Source organism: Orycteropus afer, unplaced genomic scaffold (assembly GCF_000298275.1).
Source record: "Orycteropus afer afer isolate SDZICR_OR568_19922 unplaced genomic scaffold, OryAfe1.0 scaffold00196, whole genome shotgun sequence".
Classification (NCBI taxonomy): Eukaryota; Metazoa; Chordata; class Mammalia; order Tubulidentata; family Orycteropodidae; genus Orycteropus; species Orycteropus afer.
Window position 1 is genome coordinate 3,889,959 of NW_006921783.1, and position 13,119 is coordinate 3,903,077.

Consider the following 13,119-nt stretch of genomic DNA (forward strand, 5'->3'; position numbering starts at 1 on the left):
AAAAAAACAAACAAACAAAAAAGAATATGGTGAACCCCTCCCCGCTTCCCTCTTTTATTTAAGAAATATAGAAGGATAAGAGTATATCAACTTTTTAAGGTATCTTCATTACAGAGGTTTGTACTAGGCATGACTGTCAGTGCTTTCTAATTTGTCCCAGGGTATATACATGTGTGTATACTAGACTTAAAGTACTTGGAGGAAAGACGTTCCAAAAAGAACCCTCTTACCATTATAATCAGCATATATAAGCTATATTTATTTTATTATATTAATTACCTGTTTTGAGAGCTTTTTAACAGTTTTTCTCTTTATCTTTAGGCTTGTGTAGTAAAACGTGAATTTAAAAAGGCAGAACAGTTAATTAAACATGCAGTGTATTTGGCACGGTAGGTAATTTCATAAAAATACTATTTCAGATGGTCTCTTTCTACTTTATGTCCTAATCTTTTTTGTTTTGTTTTTTAAATAGGGATCATTTTGGATCAAAACACCCAAAATATTCTGATACACTGTTAGATTATGGGTTCTACTTACTTAATGTAGATAATATATGTCAGTCTGTTGCAATTTATCAGGTATGTTAAAGGTTACACTTTTTATCTTTCAACCTAAATTGACTTGCTGACTGTATTTGGTTGTAATGTATAAAGCACTTTCTAAAGATAACTAAGTAAAAGGTACCATTCTTGGTAACTAAGTAATGGCTAGAAAGTTTAAAAGTTAATGTCTTAGAAATTAAAGAGAATTACCTAGTAAAAGAGTTATTGGATTATAGCCTCATATTTAGGAGTACGTTTTCCATTTTATATTTACTTGTCTTTTTAGGTGATTTAACAGTTGTCTTATAGCTGCATTTGTAGCAGCAAGAAGAGCTAATAGCATTCGATTTAGGCCATAACTCAGTCATTCCCAGGTAAATGATGAAGTATGCTTTTGCACTGGAAGTTCACATCTGAAGAAGGATATAGAGAAATACATCATTGTGATTCCCAAGACAGGAATGATTTTTATCATTTTATCCTTTTAAGTCAGACAGTCTTCAGAAAATCACGCCTTCTAGTTGACTTTTACCTTCTATTGTGATTTAAATACAGCAGGACTTTCTTGTGTCAAAACTTAGGAGGTTGAATATATAGAATATATATTTAAAATATTTGCATGTTTAACTGGGTAGTGTTTTCTAAAGATTTATAGTATTATCACATATTTTCATGACTGTTTCAGGCAGCCCTTGATATTCGGCAGTCAGTATTTGGTGGCAAAAATATCCATGTAGCAACGGCTCATGAAGACTTGGCTTATTCTTCGTATGTTCACCAGTATAGTTCTGGGAAATTTGACAATGCACTGTAAGTTCCTTAGTCCTTTTCAGTGAAAGATTAAGTGTTATGGGTGTTTGCCCCCCAGTACAGTTATATTTAATGTTACTTATGGATTAATTTGTCTCTCTGGAGCTTTAATAGGGTGCCTAGAATGTTTTCAAAGTCATTTAAAATCATACCAATTCATAATCCATTTATTTAGACTTTATCTAGTTTAATATTGAGACTTCTATGTCTTTACGTAGATTATAACTTATCTTTTTAGAAATTCCTTTTATTTTTCTTTGGGTAGTATAATAGCTTTGGCTACATATTAATTAGATCAGTTCCTGAAAACTCAAGACATAGAAATGCTGAATAAAATACAAACCATCTTTTTAAATGCAAGAGAAGGAAGGAAAATCCAAAATGGACACCAAAATCTAAAAGGCTAGGTCTGATCTATGGTTCATGCTTAGGAATAGTGGGAAGGCTTAGGAGTTTCTGAAATCTTGATTGAACAACCATCGTGGGATTTTGGAGACAAGACTTTTAGATCAAGGCTACACCCTTAGGGAAGAAACATATTTGCCCGCCAGAAAAGGCATGACAAAAAACTTGTCCATCTCTGGTTGGGCTCCCAGTTAAAAGGAAAAGGTGCCTCACAGGGGAATTTGTAACTACAAACCTGTCCCATGCTTGAGTTTGGTGATCATGTGTGCAAGAACCCCAAAACTGAGAAAAACATTAGAAAGCACTTTGGGGCTGCAGTTCTCCTGAGATGTCTTGTGGAAGAAAATATAAAACTCTTGGGAGTTATTAACCCTCAACTCAAACCATACAGAATTCCCAAAGAGATAGCTGTGCCTAAATGAACTGACAATGAGAAATTAAAAAACAAGTAAGGAAACATTTCCACTGTCAATGACTGCAGTGTAATTAACAGTATTAAAATCCTAAAATTTCAGTTAACAGAACTTGTTTGGCTGGGCTGAAGATATAAATAATCTTACATAATTAAAGACATAAAAAGGGTTAAGAAACTACAGCTATTAAGTTTTATTGAAACATAGCCATGTTCATTGATTCATATATTTATCTATGGCTGCTTTCCACTACAACAGCAAAGTTGATTAGTTGTCACACTCTATGACCAAAAAAGCTAAAATAGTTACTGTCTGGCCATTTAGAGAAAAAGTTTCCCAACCCTGATACAAAAGAAAGAGTAATATTTTGAAGAGAGAAAAAGAGCAAAAAAAGGCATATTTGAAAATTAAATAACTGATACATGTTACAGCATGGAAGAACCTTGAAATTATTATGCTAAGTGAAAACCAGTCACAAAGGACTGCATATTGGATGATTCATATGAAATGTACAGAATAGGCAGATCTGTGGAGAGTAAATTGGTCATTGCCTAGGACCAGTGGGCTAGAAGGAAATGTATAGTGATTTCTAATGGGTACAAGGTTTTTTACAGGATGATGAATAAGTATGGATTGTGGTAATGGGTGTACAACTCTGAATTTAAAAAACTACTGAACTGTATAGTTTTAAATGGTAAATTTTATGATAAGTGAATGTTATCTTAAAGCTGTTATAAAAATATAAAGCAAATAGAATAGCTAGAAATAGAAAGTAGTCATTGGAAGACCCGGTGGGCAAGTTAAACAGCAGATTGTATGCAACTAAAGAGAAAATTAGTGAATTGGAAGATAGATCTGAATAAGGAAAAATAAAGAGGCTTATAGATATTTTTAAGTTACAGATAGACAACAAATCAATCTTTGGGGGCAGATGGGCCATAAATAAAATAACCAAACATGACAGCTGAGAATGCATGCTGTGAATAAGGGTAAAGTAGGATAAAAGTTTAGAGAGTGAGGGTGGTTTGTTTTGTTTTGTTTTTTTAAGGACTTTTATGTAGACTAAGGCGCTCTGGTGGCATGGTGGGTAAAGCATTTGGCTGCTAATTAGAGGATGAGCAATTCAAAACCAACCAGCTGCTCCACAGGAGGAAGATAAGGCAATCTGCTACTGTAAAGATTTAAAGCCTGGGACACCCAGTGAGGATCCCTGCGAGTCAGAATCAGCTTAATGGCAGTAGTTTTTATGTAGACTAGTCTGGAAAGATCTATTCATGAAGGATTGAGTTTGTGTAGCTGTTGAGGAAAAGAGCATTCCAGAGAGAGGGTAAAACAAATACAGGGCTTCTGAAGTGAAGCATGCTTTGCATGTTCATGAAACTTCTAGGCTTGTTACTAAAAAGGAGAAAGAGTAGTTAGTCTGAGTGTGGGGCGAAATGAAGTCATAGAGATAGAGTAAGAGATACATGTTGAGCTTTATAGGCTGTAATAAAGATTTCACATTTTATTCTGAGGGAGAGGAGAAACCATTGGAGTTAGAGAATCTAAGTTTTAAGAGGATAACTCTTTCCTAATAATGATAGGTGTTAGATGAAATAAAGGCAATTAGAGGTTATTACAATGATCCAAGTGAGAGATCCAGAGAGAATTTGGTAATCTGGCTATATTTTGAAGGCACAGTTGACAGGATTTGCTAATGGCTTTAAATGAGAGATGGATCACTAGAGGCCTGAGTAACAGGAAGAATGGAGCTGCTCTTTTTCTTTTCTTGTAGGGGTAAAGTATCACACTGTCTCTATAGGTCCAATTTAACAAAAGTTTGGTCTACAATAGATTGGAAACTAAAAAACAAAACAAATCTTTGCTACAGATAGTTTTAGTATTAGGAGGATGTTTTACCATTATTATAGATTGTGATTTTTCAAAATACTTAAAATCATTTGTAACGAAAAAGAAATGCCAGAATGTATCTTATCTGTATTGCAGATTTCATGCAGAGAGAGCTATTGGTATCATTACCCACATCCTACCTGAAGATCATCTTCTTTTGGCCTCTTCAAAGAGGGTGAAAGGTACCCTTTGTCATCCATCTAGTCTCAGATAATTTTAAAAACTGATAATATATGGTAGAAAATAGGGGTATTTATTTCCTCTGATGGTAGTAGCATAGGTTGGACTGTTTATATTTCTAAAATGACCAATGCATTGATTTAAAGTATTTGCCTGCAACTCTAATTAAGGGTTTCTATTTGAAAGATCATTCACTTATCTCAGTTAACATTATTGTTGATAATCCAGAATTTCTTCTCTTTCTTTTTTTTTTTTTGGTCTCTCCTTTCATTCCTTCATTCATTCATTTTGTGGTGGGAGGTGTGGAATAAATGATTTCACAGTTAACATGGATAGCAAACTGAAGGTGGGTTTTTCACATAATGTCAGGTTCCATTTAATGTTACAGGGCTCTTGCCAAATGCTACTTTCTTTTCTTTTAACCACCAAGGTCCTATCATTTAAGGCATTTATTTTGTTAACATGAGTAAGTTTTTGTTTTCTTCTCTGGGTTTGCATTTTTTTTAAAAGTTGCACAAGTAATGCATGATTAACGTCAAAAATTAAAAGTTAGATAGAAAATAAAAAATTAAGACACCCAAAATCCCACCAATCAGAATCAACATTTTGTTGAATAGCCTTTAGACTTTTCTTTCTTCAATAGATAATAAAATGAGAAATGTTCTGTTTTGTTTCATAATCAACTTTTGTCACTTAATACATCAAGAACATGTTTCATTTTAATAAATGTAGACATACACCCTTTTTTCTAGTGTATTTAATCTCACCCCTATTATTGGAAATTTATGTTGTTTTCAACCTTTCGTTCTTTTAAAAAATGCTAAATCTGTTTTACTTACCTTTGTGTGCATGCATGTACAATTTTCCTAGAAATGGAATTACTTGGTAAAAGATTATATATACTTTGAAGGCTTTAAGTGGAATTCAAAGCCCTGAATGTGACTTTGAAATTGAAGTGTCTTGCCTGATTTGGTTGATCAAGTGAGTAGGAGGAAACCAGTTCTTTCAGTTGTGTTTGGTTAAAGGTTATGTTTTACAAAATGTGGTTTCAAAACTTTAATAATTAGTATTATTACTAACTAAGCCTTGACACAGTTTTATAACTTAAAAATTTGCCTTTTCCTTCTTTATTTACTTAAAAAAAAATCTTACCAGCAAACGTATAGCAATCTAATAAAATACAAACCAATTCTACAAAATAGTAGGCCATATATATATATGGATCCTGGGTGGTAAAGTGGTTAATGTAAGCATTTGGCTGCTAACTGGAAAGTCAGTGGTTTGAAGCTTCTCGAAGGAAAGATGTGGCAACCAGCTTCTGTAAAGATTTACAGCCTTGGAAACCCTATGATGTCGTTCTGCACTGCCCTATAGGGTCACTTTGAGTCAGAATCGACTTGATGGCAGTGGGTTTGTTTTTTTGGCTAATAAGCTGTGTACCTTTGTATTACTATTATTTGAATTCATTATACTGTGCAAAATAGAATGACCTCCAAAAGTATATGTTAAAGTGAAACACCTTCATCTTGACCACTTTTAAACTATATTTGCATATAAAAATGTATTCAGTAAACACTTGTAGAATTTAATTTTAAATTATGCTTGGATTTGCCTTTGGTAGATGTGGTATTAAAGTGCACTAATGCTGTTGCTTTCTTTATTCAGCACTTATTTTAGAAGAGATAGCCATTGACTGTCATAATAAAGAAACAGAACAAAGGCTGCTTCAAGAAGCTCATGATTTGCACCTATCTTCACTCCAACTAGCTAAAAAAGCTTTTGGGGAATTTAATGTACAGACTGCAAAACACTATGGAAACCTTGGAAGACTTTACCAGTCCATGAGAAAATTTAAGGTAGAAACAAACATCTTTTACAACATGTTCCTCTATGTATGGAATAACTTACACCTTCATTATACTTCCACCTCTTGTCTATCAGTTTCTTGTACTGTGGTGGCTTATATGTTGAAGTGAGGCTAGAAGCTATGCCACCAGTACTTCGATTACTAGCAGGGTCATCCATGACAGGTTTCAGTGGAGCTTCCAGACTGAGACACATTGGGAAGAAGGATGAAGCCATCTACTTCTGGATAATATTGGCCACTGGAAATCTTTGGAATTGTAGTGAAACTGGTATATTACTGGCAAAATGTGTGAATAGCAGTGAAACATTGTCTTATATAATACTGGAGGATGAGCCGCTCAGGTTGGAAGGCCCTCAAACTGTGACGGGGTATAAGAACTACCTTCTCAAAGTAGAGTCAGCCTTAATGATGTGTATGGAGTAAAGCTTTCCAGACCTTCATTTGCTGAAGGGACACGACTCAAAATGAGAAGAAACAGCTGCAAACATTCATTAATAGTTGGAACGTGTAGTGCATGAAGTATGAATCTAGTTGTCAAAACTGAAACGGAATACATAAAGATCTATATCCTAATCATTAGTGAGCCGAAAGGGACTGGTATTGGCCATTTTGAATCAGACAGTCATATGGTCTACTGTACTGGGAATGATACATTGAAGAGGAATGATGTCACATTCATTATCAAAAAGAACCTGTCAAGATCTACCTTGAAATACAGTGCTGTCAGTAATAAGATAATATACATATGCCTACAAGGAAAACCAGTTAGTACTACTGTCACTGAAATTTACTCACCAACCACCAAAGCAAAAGATGAAGAAATTAAAGAATTTTTACCAACTTCTGAAGTCTGAAATTAACCAGACATGCAATCAGGATGTATTGATAATTACTGGTGATTGGAATGAGAATGTTGGAAACAAAGAAGCAGAGTTGATAGGTAGTTGGGAAAATGTGGCCTTGGTGATAGAGATGATACTGTGTAGATCACATGATAGAATTTTGCAGGACCAATAACTTACTCGTTGCAAATACCTTTTTTTCCAAAAAAAATATAGTATAGCTACTATACCCATGGACCTCACCAAATAGAATGCACAGGAAGCAAATTGACTACATCTGTGGAAAGAGGTGATGAAGAAGCTAATTATCAGTCAGAACAAGGCCAGGAGCTGACTGTGGAGGAGACCATCAGTTAGTTGCTCATATGCAAGTTCAAATTGAAGCTAAAGAAAATTCAAACAAGTCCATGAGACCTTGATTATATCCCATCTGAATTTAGAGACGTCTTAAGACTAGATTTGACACGTAGAACACCAGCTACCGAAGACCAGACCAGTTGTGGGATGACATCAAGAACATCATACATGAAGAAAGCAAAAGGTCATTGAAAAGACGGAAAAGGAAGAAAAGACCAAAATGGATGTCAAAAGACACTGTGAAACTTGCTCTTGAACAGAGAGTAAGTGAAGCAAAGGGAAGAAACGATGAAACAAAAGAGCTGCACAGAAGATTGGAAAGGGGGGCTTGAGAAGACAGAATAAAGTATTAAAATGAAATGTGTAAAGACCTGGAATTAGAAAACCAAAAGGGAGGAAAACACTCAGCATTTCTCAAGCTCAAAGAACTGAAGAAAAAATTCAAGCCTCAAGTTGTGATATTGAAGGATTCTGTAGGCAAAATATGAAATGATTCAGGAAGTAACAAAAGAAGATTGAAGAAATACATAGTCACTGTATGAAAATAATTGTTGACATTCACCCATTTTAGAAGGTAGCATATGATCAAGAACCAATGGTATTGAAGGGAAAAGTCCAAGCTGGACTGAAGGAGTTGGTAAAAATAAAAACAAGGCTCCAGAAAGTAATGGAATACCCACTGAGATGTTTGAACAAACAGATGGAGCACTGGAGGCGCTTAGTCGTTTATGCCAAGAAACTTAAAAGACAGCTATCTAGCCAACCAACTTGAAGAGATTGATATTGGTGCCCATTCCAAAGAAAGGTGATCCCACAGAATGTGGAGATTATCAAAGAATATCATTAATAACACTTGAAAGTAAAATTTTGCTGAAGATAATTCAAAAACGGTTACAGCAGTATATTGACAGGGAACTTCCAGAAATGCAAGCTGGATTCAGAAGAGGATGTAATGAGGGATATTGTTGCTGACATCAGATGGATCTTGGCTGAAAGCACAGATTATCAGAAAAATGTTTACCTTTATTTCATTAAGTATGCAAAGGTATTTGACTGTGTGGCTCATAACAAATTATGGACAACATTGTGAAGAATGGGAATTCCAGAACACTTCGTTTTGTTCATGAGAAACCTGCACATAGACCAAGAGGCTGTCTTTTGACCAAAACAAGGGGATAGTGCATGGTTCAAAATCAGGAATGGCATGTGTCAGGCTTGTATCCTTTCACCATTCTTATTCAGTCTCTTTGCTGAGAAAATAATAAGAGATTCTGGACTACATGAAAAAGAAAGTGGCATCAGGATTGGAGGAAGACTCATTAATAAAAATGATAAGCAGATGGCACAGCCTTTCTTGCTGAAAATGAAGATGACTTGAAGATCAAAGACTACATTCTTCAGTGTAGATTAAAGTTCACCATAAAAAAAAAAAAAATCTTCACAACTGGACCAGTAAGCAACATCATGATACATGGAGATAAGATTGAAGTTCTCAAAGATTTCATTTTACTTGGATCCACAGTCAGTAGCCATGGAAACAACAGTCAAGAAATCAGACATCATATCTGCTGCAAGGAACCTCTTTTGAGTGTTAAGAGCAAAGGTGTCACTTTGAAGACTAAGATACACCTAACCCAAGCTATGGTGTTTTAATTGCCTCATATGCATGTTAAAGCTGGACAATGAATAAAGAAAATCAAAGAATTGATGCCTTTGAATTGTGTTGTTGGTGAAAAATACTGAAAACACCATGGACTGCCAGAAGAACGAAGAAATTTGTCCTGGAAGACGTGCAGCTGGAATGTTCATTAGAAGTGAGAATGGCCAGACTTTGTCTCACCTTCTTTGGTCATGTTGTCAGAAGGGACCAGTCCCTGGAGGATATCATGCTTCAGATGGATTGACACAGTGGCTGCACCAGAGGGCTCCAGCGTAGCAAAGATTGTAAAGATGGTACAAGACGAGGCAGGGTTTTATTCTGTTGGATGTAGGGTTGCTGTTCTGGTTACCTAGTGCCGCTCTGACAAGAATATGCCACAAATGGGATGGCCTTAACAAACAGTTTATTCTTACAATTTGGAGGCTTTAAGTCCAAGTTCAAAGTGCCAAGCGCTAGGGGCTGGGTAGAAAGCCCCTCAACCTTGAGGTCCAGCTCTGCCTCCTGCTCCCAGCCCACTGGAGGCAGAGGAATTTCTTCACTTAAACAGCTGCTGGCTGCTGAGGCTGAGAAGCCCAAGGTTGACAAGTAAAAAGGCACAGTCCTGATGTTACCAATCCACATAGCAGGCCATTAACTTAAGTCCACTGTAAGTCCCAAGGTCGGCAGAGCATAGCAGGCTGCTGAGCAACGATATGGCCACGTGCAGGGTCCAAGCGTGCCAAAGGCTAGAGAGTATTCGCAAAGCTTCTCCTTATATACAGGAAGCAGATCACATACCCAAAGGCAGCTACCCAGCTGCTCATGGTAGATACCACCATGGAGCTGATTGCCAGTCTCCTCATGGGGTTTAACTACCACCAGCTGCCCAGCCACTCGACCAGGCCTAACCAAGTTGGCATACAGACATAACCATCACAGTTGCTATGAGTCAGAATTGACTTGACAGCACCTAAAGTCATCATTATACTTATTCTTTATTCATTATTCTTATTCCATAGGAAAACTGAGAAAACAAGTATATAAAGTAACACATTAAAATTATAAATAAAATTTTTCTATTTTAGGGCCATGGAAATACAGGACAAAAATAACGTCAAACCATAAAGGTTAATACAGTTGCGTACAATTGAGGCTATGCTTCAAAAATAGCTCTTGGCTAGGTTAAATACATACAGCACTTACCAGAATGCACAGCACAGGGTAGGTTTGCGAGAAGGATTAGATGTTGCTGGTATTACTAATTATAGTTTAATTATACTTACTTGAGTTCTCTTACTAATTATAGTTTAATTATACTTATTTTAGTTCTCTTTTAAATTCTGAGTTAGAAATTCTTAACATTGTCCATTTTAGGGTCACAGTAAGGAAAGCTTGAGATTTACTGCCTAAGACAATTTGTTTTTACCTGAAAAATCAATCCAAATATTTATCAGTTAGCTTGAGTTTAATTTGTTGGATTGAAAATGGTCAAAAATTTCCAAAAGTAAAACATGCTTCTATATTGATTAGTCTATTAAGGAGTTTCTTAGTAAAAGTCAATTAAATTATGGAATGTGTTATCTAAAAGAAGTCACTTTTATTTTAAAATGTCATAATGATAATTTATTTTAACAATAATTTGTTACCAGGACAAATTCCAGGAGCCAATAATGCTTCCCTTAGATAACTTTTAGAATAATATAGATACATTCTTTGATCTGTGGCACCCATACAATGTCTTTGGCTTTTGTAAGAATCTTACTCATTGGGTAAGAAGTGTTGAGATGAGAACCAGTATGATCCAATGATTAATGTGGCTTACTGTGTTTCAGGAAGCTGAAGAAATGCACATCAAAGCAATTCAGATTAAAGAGCAACTTCTTGGTCAAGAAGATTATGAAGTAGCCCTTTCAGTGGGACATCTGGCTTCTTTGTATAATTATGACATGAATCAATATGAAAATGCTGAGAAACTTTATTTGCGATCTATAGCAATTGGTATGTTACCTTTAAATTTTCTTTAGTCACTTGGTTAGAGATCAGTATGTCAACTTATAATATGTTATATAAGGAAATGTTACTGCTAAGATTTAAATATGTTTAGAGCTACTAAGAGTAGGAACCACCCAAAAATCATCTGGAGAATTTTGTTAAAGGTGATTTTCCTTCTTGAAGCCAGTGCAAAGAGGTGTGGCAGTAGCATTAGTAGCATGTCAAGTATAGTCAAAAGTAGTTATTTTAAATTCTGTTCGTTTACTACCTTCACTGTTCCCACCCACACATACCTTAACGTCATAGGTCAAGTTTGCATGCTTTTGAACATGAAATCATGCAAGGCATAGTTTTATGTGTCTGGCTATTTTTGGTGAACATTAATTGTGCAGTACATCTGTATTGTTAGATACTTGATTTCCAGTGTTAACAATATTTGATTAATATGTCATCATTTATTTATCCATTCTTTTGTTTAAATAAGATGGTGTGAATAGTTTTGAGCATATCTTTTTCTGTGAGTATGCAAGCATTTCTTTCGGGCATATTGTAAAGAATAAACTTGCTGGGTCATGTTATTGTTGTTGTTAGATGCTATCAAGTCGATTTTTGACTCATCCTGACCCCACCTGATAGACTAGAACTTCCCCATAAGGTTTTCTAGGGTGTAATCTTCATGGGAGCAGATCGCCAGGCCTTTCTTCATGGTGCCACTGAGTAGGTTCACCCTGAACCACAGCTCCCTTTATTGGAAGATACCTAAGAGTAAAGCAAAGTGGAAGCAGCTCCAACAGTTTTTAACAAATGCATATGCACAAGGTTATTCACTGAAGCATAAGCAAAGTACAAGTGACTGTACTATTCCTGCCCTTGGGTAAGAAAGAAAAGAGGAAAATATTTGTATATCTACTCGTGTGTGCAAAATGATATACAGAAAGAATAAACTTGGAAACTGATGACATTGGTTATGCATCGAGGCTGGATGAGAACTCAGTAGAAGGAATTTGGGGAAATGAGGCTTGTCTCAGCATACCTGTTTATATAGTTTTGGCTTTCTAGAACCATTTCACCTCCTGAAAAAAAATTAAAATGGGGAGGACTCATAATATAAACATAAATAAATGGGCCTAATTGTCTTTCAAATGAATAACATAACCACACTAAGGTGGTGGGGAGAATAACACAATTAACTTTCAAACACAATATTTGAACAAAGATAACTGTAAACAAATACGAAACTCTAGGTGATAGGTTTATTTTTCACAGTGGTATGCGTTAAGTCCTTCAGACCTTGCTGTTTTATAATCCTGTTCTGTTAAGGCCAGCTGCTTTAACGTCGTAGGTCAAGTTTGCCTAAAACTAAAAGTCACAAGGATAATGTGAGGGTGGGACTGGGGAGAAAAGGAGTACTGGTTTAAAAATTGTGTCTGTGTCTTTCAAGGGAACAATACCAAGCCATCCTGCCTATAGAATTGAACTTATGTTCATCTTATAGAAACCACTTGTTATTTCTTTATCTGAGCCCTCTTTTTTGGTATTTTCAGGGAAGAAACTTTTTGGTGAAGGCTACAGTGGACTAGAGTATGATTACCGAGGTCTCATTAAACTTTACAACTCCATTGGAAATTATGAGAAAGTATTTGAATATCACAATGTTCTGTCTAACTGGAACCGGTTACGAGATCGGCAGTATTCAGTGACCGATGCTCTTGAAGATGTCAACACCAGCCCCCAGTCCACCGAAGAAGTGGTGCAGTCCTTCCTGATTTCTCACAATGTCGAGGGACCGAGCTGCTGAGGGGGGACCTCAGTTAACCAATTTACCTTTTCCCAGATTCCAGGGAATTCATACTGTGAAATCAAAACCATGTTGTTTTGGGGGGCTGGAATTTGCATTGAAACACTGGTCCAGTCCACTGAAGACCCTATTTGGGTGATCCCTATCTTGCAGAGTGTCTGTAGGAATAAGCATATATTCAATTATATTCAGCATGTACCGCATGTATAAGTAGTCTGGTCCACATTTTCAACCTAGTAGAACATACAACAGAAAAAAAAAAAATTTCTTTTTTAAAATAAATCATTTTACAGAAAGCCTGAAAGAAAAATAGAACCCCTAAATAAAACTATTTAAGAGTTTAAAAGAGTTGCATTCTTATTATGTAAGGATGATTTTAACAAC

The 13,119-nt window shown here is 35.8% G+C and overlaps 1 protein-coding gene across 1 annotated transcript in view; it reads left to right on the plus strand.

Moving 5' to 3' along the window:
• APPBP2 (amyloid beta precursor protein binding protein 2) overlaps positions 1-12,735 on the plus strand; it is a 133,665-nt gene extending 120,930 nt beyond the window's left edge. The window contains exons 8-14 of the mRNA XM_007947925.2: positions 322-389; positions 473-578; positions 1,228-1,352; positions 4,157-4,242; positions 5,906-6,096; positions 10,778-10,943; positions 12,482-12,735. Coding sequence (XP_007946116.1) covers positions 322-389; positions 473-578; positions 1,228-1,352; positions 4,157-4,242; positions 5,906-6,096; positions 10,778-10,943; positions 12,482-12,735 — 996 coding nt within the window. The remainder of the gene's footprint in view (positions 1-321; positions 390-472; positions 579-1,227; positions 1,353-4,156; positions 4,243-5,905; positions 6,097-10,777; positions 10,944-12,481) is intronic.
• Positions 12,736-13,119: the final 384 nt, after the last annotated feature.